Genomic DNA, 27,147 nt, shown 5'->3' with positions numbered 1-27,147 from the left:
CCCCCCGCCGCATTGATCCGATCGGTGATCTTTTGAAGGATCTCCTTCCTCCTGGCCGGGGTGGTGGTGTGGCTCTCAGGGCCATGGAGAAATCGCCCAAATTTAAGGACGCCCTGAGCAAGTATATGCTTCTCTGCCGGTGAAAAATTAAGCTTCCTGCGCTTGGGAGCCATGACAGACAACACCCAGCAACAGGGAACTCAGCCAACAAACAAACAACAATACACACACACACCAAAGAAAATACAAACAAGCCAAAATAAAAAATAGACAGACAGCTACTATTAATTCGAAAACAAACAGGCAAAAAAGGAAAACAAAAAATCTAAACAAAACCCAAAAAATACTATTAGGAAAAACAAACAGGCAAACAATCAAAACAAAAAACAAATTAGCAAAAACAAACACCAACTATACCCTCCAACTCCACAAACACTTTTCTCACAAAACAATCTTACCAACAAACACTGACAAACGTTCAAAGCAGAAGCAACTTGCTTTAGGAAGGGAACACAGGGAAATACTTTTGCAATTGAAGTGTGTTTGACTGGGGCTATTTAGACACAGGGCGATCTTCAAACTAAGTACGCTTGGCCTTTTACCTATCTCACTGATTGCGCTGACCAAAGTTCTGCACATGCGCATTGAGGTCCAGATTCGTGCGCGCATGCGCAGTACGGCCGGCACTTCATTTGCATGGGGTCACGGCTCATTACAATGAAGCACGCCCACTTCATTCCCACTTGCCATAACCACGCCTTAGGCATTGAAACTTAAGTTAAGGATGGCGCAGTTTTGTGCGCAAATGCACTGAGAATACGGTAGTTACGACACCAACTTAGGGCGCCGTAACTTAAATGACATAAGTTAGATAATCCTAAATTTACACATGGTTTTGAGAATTTGGCCCTTAGTTTCTACTTTAAAGCAAAGACATGGTTAGAGGTAAACTTTGATAAACCTGACAACACTTGGTCCGTTTTCCCCATCAGGATCATATTATTCTTACAACATTTAAAAAAAAAAAAAAAAAAATTGATTCAAATGCCAGTACAAGTAATACTAGTTTTTTGGTCATTATATTTTTATTGTGCAAAACCTTCATACAGCTCTTTGAGATTTACAATTTATGTAAAAATAAAACAGTTATAAATATACTGAAAGAATATAAAAATTTAAAAATCAAATAATTAAAAGGATAAAAAGCAACAGACATTCATCACACCCCATACGTGCTTTTTAAATAATCTAAAACTGCTGACGTACTAGAAAGCACATTAAAAACTCTCTTCTCTTGTTTTGAGCTTATTCTTTCCATCATGTACATGAGATGATGATGAAAACATGTGAAAGGTGTTCCGTGTTCCAATGCTATGTCAATCCAATCCTCAATACAGGTTAGTGGAGTCTCCTCATAGCCTGCAAACATGGCTGGGTTAGCCAAGAGGCCTCGGGCTGCCATAACACCTGTTGTAGAAAATAAGACTATAGTCATACACAATGACAAAATGCATGCATTAAAGCGGGGGTTCACCCTACTAAAAAAAAAAAAAAAATTTTTTTTTATTCTAGCATTACATTCGGCATCGTAGCGCGAGCTACAGTATGCCGGTCTTACATTTTTTATCCCCGTACTCACTGTGCTATTGCACATTGAAGATTCCGGGGAATGGGCGTTCCTATGGTGAGAGAAGGTGATTGACGGCCGGCCCTGGCACGTCACGCTTCTCCGGAAATAGCCGAAATAGGCTTGGCTCTTCACGGCGCCTGCGCATAGCCTGTGCGTAGGCGCCGTGAAGAGCCGAGACCTACTCCGGCTGTCTTCGGGGAGCGTGACGTGCCAGAGCCGGCCGTCAATCATCCTCCCTCTCCATAGGCACGCCCATTCCCCGCGGGAGTCGGAATTTTCAATGTGCAATAGCACTGTGAGTACGGGGATAAAAAATGTAAGACCGGCATACTGTAGCTCACGCTACGATGCCGAATGTAATGCTAGAATGATGATAAGGAGGGTGAACCACCGCTTTAAGTACAATAGGTACATAATACAACCACTTTACAATGAAAAGTAAATATATAAAATATAGTTCACATGTAGTAAGAAAACTAGTTCTACCTTCCATCTCAGCTCTCCTTTATACGCATTACAAAAAGATACGGTCACTCCTTTATGGCACTAAACTTTTTATAGGAACAAAAATTGTCTCTGGACAGCCGCACTCTGAACAAATTGTAGCCTTTTATTAAAAGAAGGACAGCACTACAAGTCACAGCAAAATAAAATAAAAAAAGACACTGACGCGTTTCGCACTGAAACTAGTGCTTAGTCTATGACTAAGGACTAGTTTCAGTGCGAAACGCGTCAGCAGACAGGTTTCATTTTATTTTGCTGTGACTTGTAGTGCTGTCCTTTTAATAAAAGGCTTCAATTTGTTCAGAGTGCGGCTGTCCAGAGACAATTTTTGTTCCTGCTTTGCTAAGTGCATTGCCTGCACCTGAGTTGTCTGCAACGGAGGATATTCATCTGGGTTCCCACCTGGAGCGGCTATTCCCTTTCCCCTTACAAAACTTTTTATGTTGTATGAAAAATAAAGGGTAATATGAGCTAACAGTTTGTGTTAGAACACTCACCTCTTTCAAATGCCAATATATTAATAGCAATAATGAACATTGTGTATTAAAAATGTAAATTTATAAAAATGGTGCAAGTTCACAATGTAAGATCACCAGAACAACACGGTCATTGTTTGGCAGTGGAAAGACAAGCTATATAATAATAAGGCCATAACCGCCATTCTGAAACATTTGGGAGGTAAATGCCAGACAGAAGAGTAAGGTCCCTGTCTAATCTTACACAAGTTCACCTCATTTTTAACATGGATGAAATCTACTTGAAATCTACTTGTGAAGCTTCCAGACCCGCATAGGAGAGAGCCTAGGATCCCGGACATTGTCACATCAGCCAGGAGAAGGACATTCGATCGATGTTTACATCTGGCTGGGTAATGTACTGTGCTCACCATTTGCACTAATGATGTCTTGCTAGACAGCCCACAAACTAAAACCGCAAGCTTTAACCATTTGAAGTCTGAAGAGGGTGCTGGTCTGATGCAGACATTTGGAAAGTTTTTTTTATACTTTTTTTATTATATTGTGTACATTGTGGAAACTTTCCCTTTTTTAACCATATAAAGGACTGGATCTTCCGAAAATTAAAGTGTTAATGTATGTTTTTTTCTTCACAAACATTAAGTGGATTTATAATTGGTGAACTTTCAGGAGCGCAGAGTTTTCCTTTTTGGTGTATTTGTGTATTTGTGGTACTTCAGGGTATCCGGATCTCTGCAGCACGGACTGTTCGCAGCCCATACAAGGGTTTCAAGTATTTCATGGGATATTAGTTATTTCCCATTGAGCGCCAGTGATTTTTTTGTATCAATTCTGCGGTTTTTATGTTTTGCGATATAAACAAAAAAAGGAGCGACAATTTGAAAAAAGAAAAATAGGAATATTTTTTACTTCTTGCTTAAATAAATCCCCCCCCCCCAAAAAAGTTTTCCTTAGTTTAGGCCGATATGTATTCTTTTACATATTTTTGGTAATAAAAAAGCAATAAGCGTATATTGATTGGTTTGCGCAAAAGTTATAGCATCTACAAAATAGGGGATAGTTTTATGGCATTTTTATTATTATTATTTTTTTTTTTTTACTAGTAATGGCAGCGATCACTGATTTTTATCATCACTGCGATATTGCGGCGGACACATCGAACACTTTTGACACTATTTTGGGACCATTGTCATTTATACAGCGATCAGTGCTATAAAAATGCACTGATTATTGTGTAAATGACACTGGCAAGTGAAGGGGTTAACCAGTAGGGGGCAAGAAAGGGGCTTAGTGCGTCCTAGGGAGTGATTCTAACTGTGAGGGGGCTGGGCTACCAGCGACACTGATCACTGCTTCCGATCACAGGGAGCAGTAGATCAGTGTCCTGTCAGTAGGCAGAACAGGAAAATGCCTCGTTTACAAAGGCATCTCCCCGTTCTGCCTCTCCGTGACACGATCGCAGGACAGCAGCAAACATCGAATCCGCAGGTCCCGCTGGCACGGTCATGGAGCAAGCAACGTACCTGTAGGTGGTTAAAGCAGGGTTGGGTTATAAAAAATAAAGAAATATCCCAAGCTTTGAACATCTCATGGTGCCTTCAGCAGTGGAATGAATACTTTTTCAAGGCAGAGACAAAATCAGCAAAGTAAATAGAATTTTTGCCTTTAGTAAATCAACCCCAGTATGTATCGAAGAAACATAAGGAGGCACTGTATATGACTGCACAGACATAATCAGTACTGCATTGACACAACCCTGAACATGTCCACAGTCAGCGCTAAAGTGATTGCACCAGAAATGTATATACAGAGACATGGTAGGAAGAACATCGGAACCACGTTCCTACGACTGACGTAACTTGCCTACGCCTTCGTATCGTGGGTGCATATTTACGCTGGGCGCATTTGCCGCTCCCATTGATTTTCTATGCACATATGCAAATGAGGTAGATACGCCGATTCACGAACGTACTTGCGCCCTACGCATTATAAACGCTGTTTGCGGAAGTCGTACGTACGGCGTAAAGTTATTCCCCATATACAAGGCGCAACTCATACTAAGGTATGGACCAGGGAACACAGCCGTTGTATTTTACGTCGTTTACGTAGTACGTGAATAGGGCTGGGCGTAGGTTACGTTCACGTCGTAGGCAGTGATCCGTCGTATCTTAGGGAGTAGTTCCGACGTGATTCTGAGCATGCGCACTGGGATAGTGCGCCGTTCAGTTTAAGTACTTGTATGGCACTCGGCCCATCATTTGCATGGGGTCACGCCTCATTAGCATGGCTCACGCCCACCGCCGGCTTACGCCGAGGAAACCCAGCGCAGTTTGGGAGGCAAGTGCTTTGTGAATTCGGTGCTTGCCTCTCTGCGCTACGTCGGCATAAATATGCGCCAATGTATGTGAATCCGGGCCTAAACCTTTTTCTGACACTTGTTGCTTACAAGTCCCTATGCATCCTTATGCCGGCGTAGCGCATCCAAGATGCGCTACGCCGTCCCGACTAAGAGAGGTAAGCGCCGTATTCCCGAAGCACAGGCGTTCAAATTTGCGCCGGCGTAGTGCAAATTCGTGGGCGTAAGTGAAAGTAGGAAGGAAGTGGGCGTGATACATTTAAATGAACCGTGACCTTATGCAAATGATGGTCTGAACGGACGGCGCATGCGCCGTCACGTGACCAGGTGTCCCCCGCCCCTATGCGCACAACGCGATTGTGAGTTGCTCCGACCAAGTGCATAAATACGCCCAGACATGCGCCCATCGTGTGCAAAAGTACACCTGTTAGTTTAGTCTTGGTGGTGAGCTTACTTTTGCAGTGCTTTGACATGTCTGCTTAGCGTACAAGGAGCAGGAAAAAGAATTTCGCTCATGATGAGAGGGCCATAATTCTCGCAGGCATGGAGAGGCACTATGACCGCCTCCATGGGTCCAGGAGTAAAACGACAAGCAAGGGGAGAAGGGATGAGATCCTGCAGAGGATAACGGATCAAGTGAATGCTGTGGGCAATGAGGCAAGGAGGCCCAAAGACATAGCCAAAAAGATTAATGATCTAAGGCGGAGGGTCAAGGACAAGATGGCCCTCATGGCGAGGCATGCCAGGGGCACTGGTGGGGGACCTGCCTCAAGGGTCCGTCTGACACCAGATGAGGAGGTAGTTGCCCGGTGCCTTACCAGGGTGCAAGTTGAGGGTATGCCGGGCTATGATTCTGTTCATCCGCCCTTGAGGACAGGTAAGTGTGCTTATTTCTACTATCTGGTGTGTAGCATGTGAGGGAGGAAGGGAATATGTGACAAGTTTGTGGGTCCACCAACATGTGAATGTTTTGTGTCATCCACAGGTGTCCAGTTTTTTTTCATTATTATTATTGCTCTGGTAAAGAGTTTTTTATTTATTTTTCTAAGTATTGCTCTGGTAAAGAGTTTTTTATTTATTTTTCTAAGTATTGCTCTGGTAAAGAGTTTTTTATTTATTGTTGACAAATGCACACGGTGAGGCGTGCAGAATAGTGTGACTGGTGTGTGAATGGGGGGGGGGTGACACTCCTGCCAGCAAAGGGGTGTCACCCTCTGCCGTGTGAAAGGTGTATGAATGTACAGTGACATAATTGGAGCCTTGGCATGGCGTTACTGCTCCCTAAAACCATGTGGTTTAATTGGGTCTAATCCAATTCGATGTGCATGTGGGGGGTGTGTGCTAGGGACCACAGTGGTGTGCACGCGTGCATTCACATTGTGCCATGTTTAATGTGTGTGTTTATCGTTCAAAGAGATGTTCAACGAGGCATCTCCTGATTGCTGATCCCTCAGCAGATGGGGTACCCTCAGGCAGGGGTGGATTGTCGGGTTGGGGGGTCAGGTCATCACGTAGCTCAATCTGCAGGCCCCTTCTCACTGCGAAGTTGTGCAGAATACAACATGCCCCGATGATCTGGCACACAAAGTCTGGGGAATACAACAGGGTACCCCCAGACTTATCCAGGCATCGGAAACGGGACTTCAGGAGGCCAAAGGTTTGTTCCACCACTGCACGGGTGCGTATTTGCGCAGCATTGTAGTTTTCCTCTCCTGGGGTTTGGGGGTTCCGGAATGGGGTCATTAGATGGGGTCCCAGTGCATATGCAGAGTCACCTGTAAGGGAAAAGACAGGAGGATGTTAGTCGTGCATGTGCCCCTCGTGATGTCTGCATCATGGGGGGGGACAGTCATACCTGACACCCATGTCACTCACCAACCAGCCAGCTGTCCCCATACACGTTCTGTTCAAACTCCATTGGAATCTCGCTTTGGCGGTATATATAGCTGTCATGACAGGATCCGGGGTATTTGGCACGGACGTGCCATATGAGGCCATGGGCATCGACTATCACCTGGACATTGATGGAATGCCAGTGCTTCCTATTGCGGAATATGTGCTCTAGGTCACGGGGGGGCCGTATTGCCACATGGGTGCAATCAATGGCCTCAATGGTGCGTGGGAATCCTGCAATTCTGACAAAATCTGCCCTTGCCTTATTCCGCTGATGCTCCTGGGTGGGTCTGATGATTTGGTTGGACATGCGTCTCAGGATTGCGGGGACAACCTGGTGCACACACCTGCTCATGCTGGTTTGTGACATCCCAGCCACACCTCCACTTGTGCGCTGAAAAGATCCAGTGGCCAGGAAATGGAGTGTTGCCATGACCTTGAACAGAGGCTGCACTGCATGTGAGCGGTGTGTTGGGCTGGTCATCCTGCAGGATTGTGGTTATTTCCTGGATGGCTTGAGTGTTAAATCTGAAGAGGCGATACACCTCTGCTTCCCCGATGGCCAAGACGTCTAATGGCGTTCGGTAAAAACGCTGCCGTGCCCTCCTCCTTCTCCTTCTAAGTGCCTGGGCGCACACTAGTTGTGCTATGACCATGCCTGCCCCTGGCATGTTGGCATACAGAAGTCTTGTCCTGCAAGTGTGGTTGCTCAGCTCGTCCGTAAGGGTGCTGCTAAAGCTGCTCTCCAGCCTGACCTGCACACGTCTGGTGCAAAGTTGCCCCTGCTTTTATGAGGGGCAAGTTTACACCGGACGAACAGCTTACGCGCACCGCTCGTAGCCTGCGTCGGGCAGTCGTACGTTCGGGAATCTCCGTATATCCCTCATTTGCATATTTGATTAGGAAATCAATGGGAGCGATGGGCGTTCTCGGCGTAAATGTGCGCCTACGCTACGCCGGCGTACAAACGGTGCGCCGATCGGAACAAGACTAATTTCTGGCGTACCTGGTTCTGTGGGTACGGCGCACCGCACGAGATTCTAAGCAAAAAAGAAAACCGTGATTCTCATTTTAGCCAGAATCGTGCAGTTCTACTACCAATCATGGCATACAGTACACAAACCTAGGCAGCCATTTGTTACTAGTTAATTACATTTTGTGCATTTGTATATATGCCCTTTTCAGTAGAATTGCAATCTCACCATCAGCTCCTGTAATACAATGTATATTCTCTGCTTCTTTTAAACTTTTAATATCACCATTGGCAACAACAGGTATAGATAAGGTGTCCTTAATAACTTTTATCCCATCATAATGCACAGGCTGATGCCTTTCCTCAGGAAATCTTCCATGTACTGAAATCCAAGACACACCTGCAGCTTCTGCCTTTTGACAAAGGTCTACTGTTTTGGTTATGTCCGCATGAATCCTAAAACAAAATCATACATATTATCATTAGGCATAAAGTTTGCTACCATAATGCCATCTCAAAAATCAGCTTTTTCCATCATTCAGGTGCCTATTGCCCAAAAATCCAAATAAGACTAAAGCCTGGTACACACTATGAGCTTTTTTTTATTTATTTTTTAACCCAGTTAGTATAGCAGTCTCCCCTGCTGAGCTATTGTGTTCTGACAGGGTGATGCCCCCCCCCTTGCCAGAACACTCCAATTGGCACTCTCCGCCATTGGCTGATCGGGAGTCAGTCAGCTGCTGTTTTTTCTGCATGCTCGTCCAAAAGATACGCACGGGCCGAATGTATTTTTGAACCAGCTAATGTCTCCCGACCTTTGTTTCATGCGTACGAGGCTTAAGTCTCAATTTTAAGATTCATAAACCTTGGGTAACGAAGTTACAGACCACAGTATATATCAGTACAACTCTGAAGTGACAAAACAAGTTATTCGAACAGTAAGATCTCATATTAGAGAAACAAGATTCATTATCTATATAGTCTATATGAATGCTTATTCTAACATCATGCAATAACTATGTGCCAATCTGAGTATTGTAGTTATAGTATTTATAAGTTCTATGCCTGATGTTGGCCCCCCCCCCCCCCCAAGAGTATCCAAAACTAGTAGATCTCTTGCTGTGGTTGCTGGCAGCATGAGATCTAGCAACCCTGGAACTAAGTCAACTGCGTTCTTTCTTCCCATGACAGTCTAAAAACTTTTGGAGCACATGCAAGATGATAAGCTTATACATTTATTTTATAAGTCAAAGTGACCCATCCCTGATTAGTGACATAGACAAGACATAGAACATATTGGAAAATCTTTTTTTCTATCACTCAATCTAAAAATAACATACATCGTTTACACTGGTCACATAGTCAAATCCCCCCCCCCCCCCCCCCCCCCACACACATACATAACAATCTGACAGTATGATCTAGAAGTTTAAGCTTAATATTATAATTAAACGAAAAAAAATGTAAATTAGACTTCCAAGTAACTGTTTTCAGGAGTCTTTCAAGACGGCACACGAGTGAATGTGACCTTACTCACCAAAACACCACCACACAAACCTTTAGACGGAGGAAAAAAGGGCAGGTAGTTGCTGCAATCCTGAAAGACTCCAGGAAAGTTACCAATAAGTAGAGATTTTTCCAGTAGTCTTTCAAACCAGCACAATAAGAGAATACTACAGAACATACCAGTTTGGGTGGTAGGGGTTGTTGGTGGTAGAAGCAGCTTGCAAAAAAACATGTCTAAAAAGCTGCCACTTGAACTTTTAGGGTACTGACCATCAAGCTCTTTTTAAAAAAAAATTTTTTATTGAAAGTGTTTTACAATAAAAAAAATAAGAAGATACAGTTGGGTGACAGATCACAACGGGGCTTTAAGAATTTCTAGTAGAAGTATTTCTAATTACTAGCAGTTAAATCTGAATATGGAGTGGAGAGCGCTCCCCACCGGCCAACAAGTCACTGGGCAATCCAGACTATCCCCGATTACTAGAGAGAAAGAGCTCCAGTACATGCCTTGGCCATAAAAGAGGGATGCCTATGGATTTTAGGATTACCTTGAGAGAAAGGTAAAGACCTGGTGTACACTGGGGTGGATCCTCCTTTTAAAGATTTGTGTGGTGGCGTTTTTCGTTAGGATGGGTAGAGCTGCATTCTCTTATGCGCTCTGCTGAAAGGAGAAAAGTGGTCCATAAATACATGTCAACCAAGCTATTCAGCAAAAGTGACAATTACAGAAAACTTTGAGACTGCCAGAGGTGCTTGGGATAGATTTGTCCGCTGCAATGTCGCAGTCCCTCTAAAAATTGCAGATCGCCGCTAATATCAGTAAAAAAAATAAAACGTTCCTAAATCTATGCCTATTTTGTAGACGCTATAACTTTTGCGTAAACCAATCTATATATGCTTATTGGTATTTTTTTACCAAAAATATGTAGCAGAATACATATTTGTCGAAATTGATGATGAAATAATTTTTTTTTCTTGGGATATGTATTATAGCAAAAAGTAAAAAAAATATATATAATTTTTTTTATTTGTTGCTCTTTTTTTGTTTATAGCGGAAAAGATAAAAAACGCAGACTTGATCAAATACCACCAATATAAAGCTCTATTTGTGGGAAAAAAAAAAAAAAAGAGATTTTATTTGGGTACAACCTCACACGATTGTCAGTTAAATCGATGCCGTATCGCAAAAAACGGCCTGGTCAGAAAGTGGGTAAAACCTTCCGGAGCTGAAGTGGTTAAAAATGTATTACCAGAGCTTATGACTACTGAAGTTTTGGCTCACTTCTAGCAGAGTAAAACAAAAGGTGTGCTTAAAACAACGTATTCCACTAAGTTACCTGGTGAAACAGGGGGTCTAAAAAAAAAAAAGAATAATACAACCTGTTCAGACTACAATAGCATATAGCAAAGTGAAAAATAAAACGTGGTTATAAAGCTTTATTGCCTTGAGAAGCCCACCACAATTCTAAGCAATCATTAACCTCTATGATACACTCCAAAAGCTAAAAATGTTTTTTTTTAGGATGCATACTCCGTCACATGACCTCAATCCCCTTCTTTGACATACAGAGTGGCCGATAGGCGTGTGCATTCTCATTCTCATCCAGCGCCATTCATGAGAAGGCACATGATGTGCATACGTCACAAAAAGGTGGGACCGAGTTGGGTAGAGCTGACTGGCTGGGGAGTACTGGGACAGAAAACTGTATGCAAGCATTTGACATGCATACATCACAAGGGGAGGAATGAGAGGTGGGACTGAGTGGGGAAGAATGGAGCAAACTGGCTGGGGAGAACTGGGGCTGACAATGGTACGTGGAAGTGTCACTGAGCAGCCACATTCGGCTTGGTAAATCAACCATCGTCGGTCTGAGAGATTGATTAGATATCCGTTTCTAAATCAGAAAATTATAAAACTAAGTAGTTGATACTACAAGAGTCAACCACAGTAATCACAGAACTCTAGAGCAGATTCTCACTTTTCCCTGGAATTCCACTTTAAACATTACCTTATTTTGATTGACACTGAAAAGTTTGGGTTTTCAACTCGGTTTCGTACTTGTCTCACCATATCACTGACTAAATCAGGCTTGTTTATTAGGCAAGCCCCATAGCCTTCAGACATTGCCCACCTTTTAAAGAAAAACACAACAGTAATATTATGCATAATCTACAAATGATAGAATGGAGCAATGGATTAAAGACCTAAAAAAACAACTGGAGTAAATTGGTGACAAATTAACCCAACCCGATACATAGTGTTCTGGTTGATAGTAGCGATTAAATGCAATCATGTAAGACCCATAGGTTTCATTAAAGTATAACTAAAGCCAACATTTTATTTTTATTTCTTTTTTTATGAATATGTGAGGTATGTTTACTGCTGTGTGTATCCCAGTTAAGGAGGGTTGTTACCAGAACGGGAATAGGGGGAAAATCTTCCAATGGGAACACCGAAAAAAAAAAAAGGCTGGGGTTATAACCCTCCCTTACAATACTGACAGGGATTATAACCCTCCCTTATTCTATCCAAAATGAAAAAAAAATGTTGCCATTAGTTCTACGTTACATTAAAATTTGTGATATTTGTGGTAAGTCACCAGTTTTTGAACATAGAAGATAAATGTCCAGTCCTCAGGTCCAGATTCCAAGCAGGGTACCACAAATATCTAGGTCTCTGGCTAGAAGCCCTGCTATAACATCCATATTAGGGACTACATGTGAATCCAGACCTTTATTAAGGTCAGGGATTGTCTCTCTAAGGCCTCAGTGTTACCTGCTCCCTACATATAGGTGGCGTTCTCTCCTCTTTTATGCCTCTGAAATATAATGATATTGCACACTCTAATATGATGGGCAAGAGTACAGATTCTTTCAAACTTTGTTTTTAACTGAAACATGGCATGCCTACATACAACACTACTTGATTGACTATATGATAATCCCCATACCCAGATTAAGGAGACGTGAACTCTCCAAAACGTGTCGGGTGGAGGAAGATTCATCATCTTTTCATACATTTCACAGTTGGTGTACAAGTAGACTATTTAGCCATGTCTCTTCTTTTTATATGTTAATGCACCAATAAATTCTGTTTTTACACATCTCCCTTCTCATATATATTTTTGTAATTCAAGTGCCTTAAAAGTCCCCCAAAAAATAGGGGAATTTCTTTATCTGTATGTATTTAACTATAGGGATGTGGCACTTTGCCGAGGGTTGTCCCCTTGAGTCTATATGTCTGTAGTAAAGCCAGTAAACCCAGTCAGCTGTACTTGCTGCGATGCAGAAATAACTATACATATATTGACCAAAGAAATGTAGTGGGCACCAAGTATAGAGATATGTGCATACACAAGCATACAGAATGCATGAAGGAGAATTCTGCTACCTATCTGAGAAAACAATCATTTTTTTTTGTATTACTTTCTCTGTTACTACTGACAACTGGAATGGAAATTTCCCCTCCTTTGGGTTGATATACTAAGCCTTTTCCAGTCTATAACAGAGGAATTTCGTTTTTATTTCCTTTTGCTGTCCCTTATGGGATTTATGTATTTTCTATGTGTGTTATGTACATGTTTGCCCCAATGGGTAATTTTTTTTATGAATTTAAAATAAATAGATTTTTTTATATATTTCGGTGTGCCTTTAAACAATAGCTTGTTGCCAATTTTTCAGGTATGACTAAATGTTCTGTATCCTGACAGCTGCCTTGTGCTCTACAGAGACTTTGGTTAAAAAAAGTCACTGAAACTCAACCAATCAACAAACATGCTGGATGTCCCAGACTGCAGAACTGTACCACAGTAATGTTTTTGTAAGCCAAAAGATAAAAGTAACATGGTATCAGTCAAAATACCAATTATAAATAACACTGGCTATAGAAAGATCAGACTTACCTCTGAGGACACCCACAATTCAGATCAATGCCACCAGCAAAAGGACTTACAAGATGGGCTGCATCAGCTAAAACCTTTGCTTCTTTAGCAGCAAACTGCACAACAAGAGGATGATCTCCTAAGATAAAGTTACAAAATGTTTGTCTGTTAGAAAATGTCAGTAAAAAGGAATAAAAGCAGTTAGCTGATAAAGACTAGCTGTCACTGGGTATGACAGTGTCATTTGCCTGAACATTTAGGGGATAGATATATATATATATATATATATATATATATATATATATATATATATATATATATATATAAGGATTTCACCCAAAATTCACACATTTTCCTATTTGGATTCAAATGGAAAAATGTGTGAATCTTTTGTTAAAAATATGTATAAATAGACCCTTTAATGTCTGTAGAAAAACTCCAAAACAAGTGGAGAAGTGTAGGAAACTAAACAGGTTTTTAGTGCTTCTGCTAGAGAGATTTTCCAATGCCACAACAGGGAGTGGAGGAAAATCTTCCCAAAGTAATATATCTGTATATGTAGTCTAAATGTGGTCTTTTAAACCTGCACATGCAATATAGGATCTCTATGGTATGCAGTGTTGCCAAACGCTTGTAGATTTACGGGCAGCCCGTAAAAACAGGGCACTTTTACGGTGCCCGTAAATGTCCGTAGGAGTCGAACAGTGGCAGTAAAAATGGCTGTGACGGGCTCAGGTGAGAACTGCACATGTGCAGCGCCCACCCTGGAAATCCCAGAGACAATCCGATCATGAGCCCGCTCCACGCCGCCTGGCTCGCCCCCATTCCCGCTGATGACGTCAAATAGCACTGCGAGAGATGGACCGTGCAGGGCTCTGTGGAGCCTGGCCGACCCCCTGGATGGCCACGTAAGGCCCCCTGACCAGGGCCACTGTCCAGCACTGAGCGTCACACACTGCCCTGGCTGCAGTGCAGCCCCCTGGCGAGTGAGTGGCATGCAGCTGTGCATGCATAGATACAAGCCAACTTGTTTTGAACCACTGGACCCCTGGCCTGGCTGCAACATCCATCCATTGCTTGACTGGCTGCCACAGACAGGCACAGACAGCAGTTTCCAGACAAAAATGGCAGTGGTGAGATTGTACAAAATCATTGTATCCAATCTCTGTCTGCCGTCTCTCTGATATCTCCTGTATCCTGTCTGCAGCCTCTAACCACCACCTGTGCCATGTCCGCATCCTCTGACCATGTCCTGTGCCATGTCCGCATCCTCTGACCATGTCCTGTGCCATGTCCGCATCCTCTGACCATGTCCTCTGACCATGTCCTGTGCCATGTCCGCATCCTCTGACCATGTCCTGTGCCATGTCCGCATCCTCTGACCATGTCCTGTGCCATGTCCGCATCCTCTGACCATGTCCTCTGACCATGTCCTGTGCCATGTCCGCATCCTCTGACCATGTCCTGTGCCATGTCCACATCCTCTGACCATGTCCTGTGCCATGTCCGCATCCTCTGACCATGTCCTGTGCCATGTCTGCAATCTTTGACCATCTCATCTTTTACTGTTTCTGCAGTCTCCGAGCCTGAAGAGGAGAGCGCTGCCAGATTGGGGATCACAAGAGAAGTCAGATGTGTGTGGTCTGTGTAGAGGAGACTATAGGATAAAACCAGAATTGACAAGCTGGAGTTGCCTGACTGAGCCCTGCACGATGCACCTGAGAAAATGTCAGTCTGAGGAGGGGGTCACTGATGTAAGGGGGCATTGAAATAAAGGTTCCCCCTTATATCAGTATTCACTCTGCGGAAGGTAATCTCTGGTGACCAGAGCCCCCCCCCCTCTAATTAAAATTCCCACTGTTCCCCTTTACATCAGCGTCTGCAGGATTTCCTCTGTGGACCCTGATGTAAAGGACAATGCTGCAGACCCCGATGCAAGTGGGAACTCTGATGTAAAGGGGAGTGCTGAGTTCCCCCTTAGATCATGATCTGTGGCATTGTCCTTTACATCAAGGCCCACTGAGTTATTGTTCCCCACCTCCTGGGTATAGTGGTGCATTCATCACCCCCCACTATTCATACTTCTTAAATACTCATCTCAACCAAGGAATGTTTATAGACATTTTAATACCCATTACTTATGGAGACTCTTTTGTCCTAGGGTACATTGTGTGCGTGCCCGTTTCATGTGTGGGTTTTGCCACCTCAGTTCCCATGACAGACCTATCCAGAGGTCCCCATTCCATTCAACTGCATATTCCTCCCTCTCGTATGTCATGTAAGTGACCAGGATGGGTCATCCTCTCCTTCCTGTCCAAAAATGAATTTCCTGTTGTGTTGTTCTTTTACCATATACCTGACCTACCATTATGTTCTTTTTAGACATATTAAAAGGAATCTTCTCCTGATGAGTTGTCTCAACCATGAAACGCATCAAGCTATATGGGATGCCAATATTTACTCAAACTACTAATCACCCAAGTATGATACGCTAATGATATATGTATTATACGCCATCAATGTTGGACAGGATACCAACATGCTATTTGGTATTCCAATTACCAGAACAAGGATGGGTCATTGGCATGGACTGCTTTAATGTTCATGCATGTATGCATATGTGAAGCACTGATGTTTTGTATATTTTGTACATATATGAAATTGCCTTTTTATTTTATTCTAACATTCTCATACATTGTCTGTAATGTTTACTATTTGAATAAATTAAATTTGTATCTTACTATTGATCATCTGCCTCATCTAAAGTCCTAAACCTTCCTGTTAATGTGTCGACAGTATGTTAAAGCATTTTTATATATATATATATATATATATATATATATATATATATATATATATATATATATATATATATATATATATATATATATATATATATATATACATACATATACACACACACACACACACACACATTTTTATTCTTTTTTTTTTTTAATCCTGTGATCAGGTAATTTTTTTACATTGCGAGCGGCCAGGTATGGGGAGTTCGGTGTCGCGGGAGTGGCTCTGTGTGCCATTAAGCTGGAGACATACATGTACATGATTTCCCTTCACTTCCTGTCCCATAGCCAAACAGGAAGTGAGAGGAAATCCCTGCAAATTAAGGGAATTTCTTGAGGACCCCAAAATCATTAGAACTAATGATGGGAAGCTTTCCCCTTAATTACTTTTCTGGGGACAACCTATTTCTTTTACTTTCAATGATAATGGTAAAACAGGGCAAATAGAGAGGGTGAATCTTCTTAAAGAGGAAGTAAACCCTGATGGGTGTTACTTCCTCTTTGTTTCCCTGCAAAGGTAAATCATAATGGGCTACTATGCATCGCATAGTAGCCCATTATGTGACACATACCTGCAGGAGAAGCCTGTGATGTCCCTGTCTTCTTCGCTAGTAGCGAGCGTCCATTTTTCACTCCTCTTCCTTCCAGGGCTGCCAACTCTGGCCCTGTGACTGGCCAGAGTCGCATGCGCACGGGAGCCGCCTTTAATAGCATGACCCGACCTATAAACGGCACAGCGTGCCCTTTCTAACTCCGGCGCATGTGCAGAAGAAATTGCCTTACGACGATTTGCAAATATCTCCTAGACCGTGCAGGTCTGGGAGATATTTCAAGCACCTACAGGTAAGCTTACCTGTAGGTTAAAAGTGATTGTAAAGGGTTTACAACCACTTTAATGGAGGCACAGGCAGAAATACAAAATAACTGGCATTGGTTCATCTCCAGTCTCCACCTATACAAAACTGAAAGTTTTGCATTTAGTTATACTTTTATTTGTAGATCTAGATCATCAGCTCCATCCAGTGGCCAAAATGCAGCATTGTTCTACAAAATACCTCAATGAGAAAATATACTGTATTTTGCGCACTACATGACATCATAGGAATTAATAAATTACAAAAAATACTGCGCTGCACATCATGTATTTATGCCCAGGTTGCTAAATGCAAAGCACTGCTTATTCAATCTAGATAAATCCAAAAAAAGCCATTTATGAAACTTGCAAAGATATCTGGTTATTTCTAAGCAAAACAATATACATCTTCAACAAGTCCTTGTGAATGTATCTTGCACTGCTCAGAGCCAAAACGTTTGACATATCTGCATGGAAGATGGACAAATATTACTATACTAGAATTATATTACTATATTTTAAACTGCACCTGCTAGAAATCCAGTACAGGATTTTGGTTCCCATGGATAAGTGGATGCAATGTTGGCCACAGAGAGATAAAAGGAGTGAAGTACATGGCTCTGCTCAATATCTTAAAGCAGGGATATGCAATTAGCGGACCTCCAGCTGCTGCAGAACTACAAATCCCATGAGGCATAGCAAGACTCTGACAGCCACAAGCATGACAACCAGAGGCAGAGGCAGGCATGATGGTACTTGTAGTTTTGCAACAGCTGGAGGTCCACTAATTGCAGATCCCTGTCTTAAAGTGATAGATAAACTCCTTATATGTTGGATGCGGGGTAGAAGTGATGACAACAGCGATTCAAATAAGCACTGTGCCATTTTGTTTACGTGCTCAGATGGGTACCTTGGTTTGTGGTGAATTCGCTGTCTCTTGCTTTGGTAGACTTGACAAAGTCCGCAGCAACTATCATCGGTGTATAACATAAATCGCAGTCATACTTTCTTACCAAGGTCCTGAAAGCCAGTCTGTAACAGGAAAGAAGACACCATATTTAAATTCATTTAGAACAGATTTACTTGTTATTTTTGTTATCATTTTTGTAACATTTGTTATCTTAGGTAATGACAATATTATCACTTGGTGGATGTAAACCCTCACATATAAACAGCTTCAGATGATAAAGAGATGAAACAAATCTCCCTATATAAGTTTTACATGTATATCTGCTTTCTTTATCTGTATATATCCTTTAGAAAGTGCTCTTCGTCTTACAGATTTTTCTCTTCCTGGTTAAGGGGTGTTTCACACTGGTGCGCTGTGCGAGGTCGCATGTGATATCACAGATAGTATTGCTGAAATCGCTTTGCATTAGGACTAAACTCGCACAGAACCCTTTTTTTGGTCCGCACCAGAATTAGATTGCATGGGTGTTCACAGCTATGCGATCCAATTTATGTCCGAACTGATAGTTCGCAGTGCGATATGCGAGCTGAAATGGGGGTGTCATTAACAATGTATTGACACTCCCCAGCAGTTCGCATATGGCAGGGTGCAATGAGGAAACCCGCAGTGGAATTGCAGGGTTCCCACATCACACTAGTGTGAACCCAGCCTCACACCGCAGAGAATCAAAACAGCCAGAACAGCTGATTGGAAAAAAGGCACACGACCCTCTCCTCATAGGCAGAGGAAAAAAGGAATGTGCCGAGCTCTGCTCAGCAAGCTGACTGCAAATCTATTAACAGAGCAAGAGACAGCTACAGGGCTTAGTTCTTTGGAGAGAGATAAGAAAACACTACAGATATATGTGCCCAGATAGAATTTCATGAATCAGGTTTATATCCACTTTAAGAAACAGTCCCATAGTGGAAATGTAATAATGACTCTGGTCAAAAAGGGGTATGCAGGTAGGAGAGCTAAAGTGGTTATTAAAAAATTATGAAAATGTTCATGTCACAGTTCAATCATTATGCATCTATGCTGAGATGCATTAAAGTGCTTTGTTGTAATGCCTTGATGTGCATTTTCAATGCGTTTGAATGCATTTTTGTTGAGCTGTGTTATCTTATGGTGTGTCTTGTGCTTATTACCTGCGACATCCCCATCCTTCACTGCTGATTAACTGGGCCATTCTAACACAGGAATAGGGTTTGATCTAAACCATTCCATTGTAGCTGTATGTTTAGGGTCATTGTCATGCTGGAAGATGAACCTCTGTCTCAAGTCTTTTGCAGACTCTACCAGGTCTTTTCCTAAGGTTGCCCTGTATTTGGCTCCATCAATTTTCCCATCAACTCTGACCAGATTTCCTCTCCCTGCTGACCCTGTTGGTAGTGTGTTCAGAGTAGGCATGCACCGATACTGGTATCGGCGCTGATACTAGCCATTTTCGCGAGTGTCGGCAACGACACTCGCAAAAATGCTCCGAAAACCGATACTGGAAGTGACGTCGCTTTGGAGCGGACCACCTCCTCCTCCCCTCCGGACAGTGCCATCCTCGCTGCTTCCTCCCAGTGGCATCCCTTGGTGAAGGCGCGCCAGGCTTCCTGTCCTAACAGCCCACCGGCCTTGTCTCCGCACTGCACACCTCCCTCCTCCACCTCTGACTCCCGGCCACACGGAGCACTGGATCCGCGCTCTCCCTGGCTGTATGCTGAGGCAGAGAACAGGGGCTCTGTATGAAGACACTGTACCGTGGTATGCTGTTGTACTGAGCAGCAGGGCTTTCTCCCTCCTCCGTGTGCTGTCCGGCCAGCTCCTTTCAGGCGAGAGACACCTGTACCATGGCTGCAGTCCCCGACTGTCTCCTGTACCATGGCTGCAGTCCCCGACTGTCTCCTGTACCATGGCTGCAGTCCCCGACTGTCTCCTGTACAATGGCTGCAGTCCCCGACTGTCTCCTGTACCATGGCTGCAGTCCCCGACTGTCTCCTGTACCATGGCTGCAGTCCCCGACTGTCTCCTGTACCATGGCTGCAGTCCCCGACTGTCTCCTGTACCATGGCTGCAGTCCCCGACTGTCTCCTGTACCATGCCTGCAGTCCCCGACTGTCTCCTGTACCATGCCTGCAGTCCCCGACTGTCTCCTTTACAATGCCTGAAGTCACTTCTGCCTGTTGCCTCCTCCTTCCCTCTACCAGCTGTCACCCCTGTCCCCATGTTTCCCAATAACCCTCCTATCCCCATCCTCTTCCCCCCCAGCGATCACAGACTTTTTTTATCCCAACTCTCCCACCCCACAATCCCTATTTCACCCCACCCTCAACTACCGCCACCTCTCAAACCACCCCTCTTCCTAGGCGATAGGTATTGGTAGTTGGTATCGACGAGTACCTGCAAAAGAGTATCAGTACTCGTACTCTGTGTTATAAAAATGGTATCGGTTCATCCCTAGTTCAGGGTAATGTGCAGTGTTAGTTTTCCACCACACATAGCATTTTGCTTTTAGGCCAAATGGCACTTAACGCACAATGACGGCTCTGGTGTGAACCCGCCCATAAGGACCCTTTCACATGGGCTGGATCTGTTTTTCTCAGTAGGGGATCTGTTCTCTGAACCCCTGCTGACCATAATGGAGTGAGTGGATGACAGGTTTGTATCCACTCCACTTATGCAGAGCTGACATGGACACAGCCATCTCTGCTCTTTGGGCAGTCGGATTTTACATTCTACTGCCCTCCAACCTGATCCGTCCAGACGGAGGGAAACAGATCCCCTTCTTTTTGTGTTTGCCAGATGGAATGTAGAATGCCGCTCTATAGAGGACAACGGAGGATCCAATCGTGTCTGTCTGAAAAACTGAGAGGTGAACCTGATTGGACTGCTTGTAAAAAACAGGCATAAGAGAGCTCAAAGAAATATGTCGCTTTAGTCAGCCAATCATAAGTGGCTGAGGCATTCTCTGCCCCACACATATACCTGCCCCTTGTACATGGGCGGCTGCCAGGTAGGAATGCCCCGCTACAGATGGTTGGCCCGGTACAACAACACCTTCCTGGCAGGCATGCTCGGGTGGGTTTGGACTATGATCCGAACACATCAATACTCAGCATCAATACATCCATCACATTCACAAGCATGCTGACCCTTACTTGGAATATCGAACCATTGGTGCACATATTTTCACTAATTTATTGGTACCAAAGAGTTCCAGTGGATTCTGAGGAAGCCCATTTCTGTCATCTCCTTGTGGCAGATACATGAGGACTGGAGAGTGATTCATCCTGCAGAGAGAACACAAAGACCTCATTCACTATTACACATCAAATGCATCCTCAACAGTGCCCACCAATGCAGCCTCATCGGTGCCCATCAATGTAGCCTATCAGTGCCTGGATCACAGAGAGCGGGGATCTCCTGCTGTAACACAGAGCTTGGATTTGAATTGCCTGGCTTACCTGTAGGTGCTGGAAATATCTCCTAAACCTGCATGGTTTAGGAGATATTTACAATGTACGAGTGTGCCGATCTAATCGGCGCATGCACAGTTTAGAAAGGGCACGATCGTGCCCTTTCTAAAGGAATCATGACATGATTGCCGGCTCCCTCACGGGAGTGATGTAACGCGACTCCGGACAGTCACAGAGCCAGAGTTAGCAGCACCGGAAGGAAGAGGGGTAAAGATGGACGGTTCGTGCCAGAGGGGACAGCGGTGACATCGCAGGCTTCAGTTTCATAATGGGCTATTATGCAATGCACAGTAGCCCATTAGGCTTTATCTAATAAAGAGGAAGTAAAAGCCATCAGGGTTTACTTCCTCTTGAATCACGATGCTACGATTATTTTCAACACCCCTACCTATTACCACCTAGATAAGAATCTGACACAAAATGACAACTTTCAACTGAACAGTGTTACAAATCAAACCATTTTACTTTAAAAAGGGGAACTAAACCCTCCTATCCATTTCAGTCAAGGAAGCTGCCATTGTGGCCTCTGATCTGCAACTGCCATGATGCTGCACATGTGATCAGTTATGACACCAGCCATTTGATGGAGTGACAGTTTGGTTGAAAGCAGATGTGACAGTTATCATTCACAGCATGCCAGGAATGTGACAGTTTGTGAAACCATTAAATGGACGGGTTTAGTTCCTTTTTTATACATTCTGACAGACAAGTAAGTACAATAAATGACGAGCAATAGAGATATTATACTGCTGGGCTGATTCATGAAGACATGAGCATACGTTGTCATAGTAACTGCAGCGTTTTACTTCCTGGTGGATCAGCGCTGGCTGCTGTAGGCAGCCCCATTTCACCCCATAGCCGGCTGTGTGTCTCTCCCTGTCATGGAGATAAGAATACTGGACGCCGCTGGAATGCTGTAGAATAGTACATACCGTCCAGGCACAGCCAGTAAAGGACCGCGGTCTCCTCAGCTGTTGTCACTACACAGCATGCTCTCTTCCTCATGTGACGTACACGTGTGCGCCCGCCGGTCTGTGCGCGGGGTGATGACGTCACATGTGGTTGGCAGTGACAGAGTTGCTGACATGGAGGGGAGAGACGGTACAGAGGCAGGGGGAGCGCTGCCTGTCAGGGAGATGTTACGGGACGGTGAGTGGGGATGGGACACCTCCATGTCACTTCTGAGAGAGGTGACAACTACTTGCTGAATGTTGTCACCGAGCCTCAGAACATTCCACTTGCATGTGCTGAGAGGACAGGTGGGAGTGTTGTTGGGTTAATAGTAATCTATTGCTGTACTGTATCATAACAAACACAGGAATGACTAAGAATGGAGCAGACAGGGTGTGCAGCAGCTGTGCATGGTCAGTAGGGATGAGCGCTGGCGTGTTTTGGGTTCCTAGTGATTGGGATACCAGCGTTCCATTACCCAAGGAGGCATCACTTCCCATTCATGAGGGCATCTCTCAGCGGAGAGCTGGCACAGCATTGTTGGGTGGCTGGCTCCCTGTGACATAAACATTGAAGATGACGGCGTGTGATGGTACATGGAGTAAGAAAAGTGCGAAAAGAGGACAATGCTGTATCCATGGGGCTTATAAAGTATATTATTACATCATAAGAAGAACACTAGAGGGCTGGTAGGGAAAAGACCAAAGACGTTAGACTTTGAATACCTTTAAAGTAAAGTGTTGTTATAATAACAAACCTGTCATACTTGCCTGCTCTGTGCAATGGTTTTCCACAGAGCAGCCCTGATCCTCCTCTTTTCGGGTGCCTCACTGGGGCTTTGGGCCCCTTGCTGTGGGGATACTTGTGTGTGCTCGCTCCTAAACCCGGCTCTCTGTATCCATAAAACACAGAGAACATGGTTCAGCCTCACTGGCTGTGATGGACAGCAGCAAGAGCCGATGGCTCCTGCTGTGGCCTCTCAGCCAATCAGTAGAGAGAGCCAGGATAGCCCCAGGTCTTGTCTCAATCGAGATCGGACTTGGGTAAGTACTTGGTGGTGGTGGGGTGAAGGAGGGGAGCTGCACAGAATGTTTTTTTTTTTACCTTTGTGCATAGAGTGCATGAAGTTAAAAAATCTTCAGCCTTTACAGCCACTTTAAGGCTGCATTCACACCTCCGCGACAAGATACGCCGCGAGTGTGTACTTTTTTTTTTTTGACAAAGCCTTCCCATTGCTGTCTATGGCCGAACGCCAATGTCGCCTGAAAAAAATGGTCCGGGACTTTTTTTCAGGTGACAGGCGTACGGCGTCTATGAGATGTGAACCATCTCCATAGACAGCATTGGGAATTCTCCCCTCTAGCGGCACAAGCGTCCGGCGTTGGGCGTTTTGTCGCCTAGATGTGAATGGGCTCTAAAGGGGTTGTAAAGGTTAGTTTATTTTCTAAATAGGTTCCTTTAAGCTAGTGCATTGTTGGTTCACTTACCCTTTCCTTCGATTTCCCTTCTAAATGTTTTTTTTCCTTGTCTGAATTTCTCATTTCCTGTTTCTCCTCAGTAAGCTTGCCCCCATCATCCAAGCCGTTCTGGCTGGGGGTTAGTCAGCCAGAACAGCTTACTGAGGAGGAACAGGAAGTGCGAAATTCAGACAAAAAAAATAAATAAAGGGAAAAAAATCATTTCGAAGGGAAATCGAAGGAAAAGGTAAGTGGAGATCGCACAGATCCTGTCTTTCTGCTATCTGTGTGTTGTTCCAGTGAGCCCTTCTGCCCTACAGTTAGAACACTCAGTGAGGGAACACATTTAACCCCCTCAATCTGCCCTGTTAACCCCTTCCCTGCCAGTGTCATTAGTACAATAACCGTGCATATTTTTAGCACTGATTACTGTAGTAATGTCAATGGTTCCCAAAAAAGTGTCCGATCTGTCCGTCGCAATGTTGCAGTACCGCTAAAAATCAGTGATCACCGCCATTGCTAGTAGAAAAAATATAAATAATAAAAATGCCATAAATCTATCCCCTATTTCAGGGATATGCAATTAGCGGACCTCCAGCTGTTGCAAAACTACAAGTCCCATCATGTCTCTGCCTCTGGGTGGCATTCTTGTGGCTATCAGAGTCCTGCTATGCCTCATGGGACTTGTAGTTCTGCAACTGCTGGAGGTCCGCTAATTGCATATCCTTGCCCTATTTTATAGATGCAGTAACTTTTGCGCAAACCATCAATATACGTTTATTGGGATTTTTTTTACCAAAAATATGTAGCAGAATACAAATTGGCCTAAATTGATGAATACATTTAAATTTTTTTCAATTTTTTTTTTTTGGAAATGTTTTATAGCAGAAAGTACTTTTTTTTTTTTTTTCTTACATTTTTGGTTTGTAGCGTAAAAAATAGTAACCGCAGAGGTGATCCAATACCACAGAAATCTCTATCTGTGGTAAAGAAAAGACATCAATTTTTGGTACAGAATTGCATGATCGTGCAATTGTCAGTTAAAGCGCCGCAGTGCCGTATCGCAAAAAATGGTCTGGTCATTAAGGGGGTAAATCCTACTGGGGCTGAAGTGGTTAAAATTTCATTCCTTGAATGTTGGGAAAGCTAACTGTCACATTTGCTTGTGTCCTCAACCAAACTGTCAAACCATCAAATGGCTGATGTCCTAACAGATTGCATGTGCTGCGCCATGGCAGTTGCAGATCAAACAGAAGCAGCTTCTTTGGTTATAAAGGATAGGAGGGTTTAATTCTGCTTTAAGGCTGTGAGCAGATCGGCCTCTACAAATGAAGTACTGCCTAAATATGGAGAGCGACTGAGTATGTGCAGGGCAGGGTGAGAGTGTATTACTAGATTTGAAACCGCATAGATACTTATTGTTAATGTTTTACATGGCTATACCTACAAAAGGGGCCAGCCTAAAGTGATCTAGCAGGATCTAATTTCCTGACTTTGATGCTACTTTCATGCGACTTGAGTGACAGACCGCAACATAAACTTTAAAGTCGCATGAAAGTTGCAGGTTAATGTTATCAATGCAACAGTCAAAGGCCCCTTGCACACGTGCAGACCATATTTCTGTATTTCATCTATCCGTTTTTGGGATAAAAAACGGACATACATTGATCCCTATGGGGTAGTGGGTGTCAGCGGATGAACATCTGCTGACACCCGATCTCATCAGTCTCCGCTATGGTCCGATTCTGCAGACGGAGGAAAATTCTATTTTTCCATCCGTCATCGGATCGGGTGAACACTGACAGACGGTCCGTGTTCATCCGATCTCCCCATAGTGGAGAGTGGAGATCAGACAGGGCGGTCCCTGCACAGTGTGCAGGGACTGCCCTGTCATCTGCCGGCTCACCGGGGATCAGCGGAGCGATCCCCGCTGAGCAAGCGGATGAGAAAGCTACGGATCCTCACGGGATCCGTACATGTGAAAGGGGCCAAAGTCACATCCAAGTCACTCATCCAAAGTGGTAACAAAGTCGCAATGGAAATTGCACAACTTCGGAGTCACACAAGTGTGAATGGAGCCTAAAGATAGCTTTTCAAAGCGCTTTACACAGACGAGAAACAAAAACACAAGAAATGCACAGTATAAAACCAAGGAAAAAAGGGACAATTGCATAAAAGCTTGTCTAAAGAAAAAACGTTTTAGATTTGATTTGAATGAGTTTATAGAAGATGACCCTCTGATGTTCTTTAGAAGTGAATTCCAGAGTTTTGGAGCGTAGCAGGAGAAAGCTCTGTCTCCCATCGAGTGTAGGTGAGTAGAGGGGACACACACAAGACCAGGATTTGAGTAGTGGAGGCTCCGATCTATAAAAATAAAATCCTAAGCAGTAGGAATGTTTGGTACAAAAAAAACATGCAAAGAATGCCAAAAAAGTCTTCATCTTCTGCGGGCAATATTTTATTTTCTGTATGTTTTGCACAGTACATGTATTGTGCAGCGTACACTATTGGCTCATTCTGAAAGATGCCGATATTGGTGCCAGAGCTGATGTGCAGGAGTTGCATCATCGGTGGCCAAAGAGGGCAACTGGGAGCTTGCAAAAAGAGGCAGAGGAAATGGTGGTAGGGTACGGACCAACTACCTACAGCCTGGATTAGACAGTGCAATTGTAAGGAAGTGTGCTATAATGTACACATATGTCGTGTATACTTGCACATTATGGGGTAGATCCACATACAAATACATCGGCGCAGCGTATGTGAGATACGCTACACCGCTGTAACTTACTTTTTGCTGTTTCGAATCCCCAAAGAATTTGCGTCGTAAGTTAAGGCGGCGTAGTGTATCTCAAGCGGCGTAACGGCGCGGAATTCAATTCGGCGATTAGGGGGCCTGTTTCATTTTAATGAAGCGCATCCCCGCGCCGAATGAACTGCGCATGCGCCGTCCCTAAATTTCCCGCCGTGCTTTGCGCTAAATGACGTCGCAAAGAACGTCATTTTTTTTAACATAGACATGACTTCCGTACATTCCGATTCACGGACAACTTGCGCAAAAAAAAAAAAAATTCAAATTAAACGCGGGAACGACGGCCATACTTAACATGGCAAATCTAAATATACGCAACAAAATTCCAGCTTTAACTATACGCTGGAAAAAGCCGACTACGGACGCCGTAAAAAAATGCGCCGGCCACTCGTACGTTTGTGGATCGTCGGAAATAGCTAATTTGCATACCCGACGTGGAAAACAACGTGAACGCCACCCAGCGGACGCCGAAGTATTGCATCTTAGATCCGAAGGCGTACGAAGACGTACACCTGTCGGATCTAACCCAGAAGCCGTCGTATCTTGTTTTGAGGATTCAAATCAACGATATGACGCGGGTAATTTGAAAGTACGCCGGCGTATCGGTAGATACGCCGGCGTACTCTGTCTGTGGATCT

The 27,147-nt window shown here is 43.8% G+C and overlaps 2 protein-coding genes across 4 annotated transcripts in view; one reads left to right on the top strand and one right to left on the bottom strand.

Annotated features, from left to right (window-relative positions):
* Positions 1 to 1,060: 1,060 nt before the first annotated feature.
* DUS4L (dihydrouridine synthase 4 like) lies at positions 1,061 to 22,319 on the bottom strand. Of its 3 annotated transcripts, none has more exons than XM_040343542.1 (7): positions 22,225 to 22,319; positions 20,975 to 21,106; positions 17,787 to 17,908; positions 13,241 to 13,358; positions 11,348 to 11,470; positions 8,062 to 8,288; positions 1,061 to 1,467 (listed from the first exon to the last, which is right to left on the bottom strand). In XM_040343542.1, the coding sequence occupies exons 2-7, from the start codon at positions 21,103 to 21,105 to the stop codon at positions 1,220 to 1,222; spliced, it is 969 nt and encodes a 322-aa protein (XP_040199476.1). In that variant the 5' UTR covers position 21,106; positions 22,225 to 22,319; the 3' UTR covers positions 1,061 to 1,219. The 3 variants fall into 3 exon arrangements, with proteins under 3 accessions (XP_040199476.1, XP_040199475.1, XP_040199477.1); XM_040343541.1 differs by lacking the exon at positions 22,225 to 22,319 and adding an exon at positions 22,072 to 22,204; XM_040343543.1 differs by lacking the exon at positions 20,975 to 21,106 and having other exon boundaries at positions 22,225 to 22,303.
* Positions 22,307 to 27,147, top strand: part of COG5 (component of oligomeric golgi complex 5) — a 480,035-nt gene continuing 475,194 nt past the window's right edge. The window contains exon 1 of the mRNA XM_040343536.1: positions 22,307 to 22,441. Within this exon, the coding sequence (XP_040199470.1) occupies positions 22,339 to 22,441 (103 nt within the window). The 5' untranslated portion in view covers positions 22,307 to 22,338. The remainder of the gene's footprint in view (positions 22,442 to 27,147) is intronic.

The sequence above is a fragment of the Rana temporaria genome, chromosome 3 (assembly GCF_905171775.1).
Source record: "Rana temporaria chromosome 3, aRanTem1.1, whole genome shotgun sequence".
NCBI lineage: Eukaryota > Metazoa > Chordata > Amphibia > Anura > Ranidae > Rana > Rana temporaria.
Note: the sequence above shows the minus strand (reverse complement) of the source record. Positions and strands in the feature narration are given on the sequence as shown.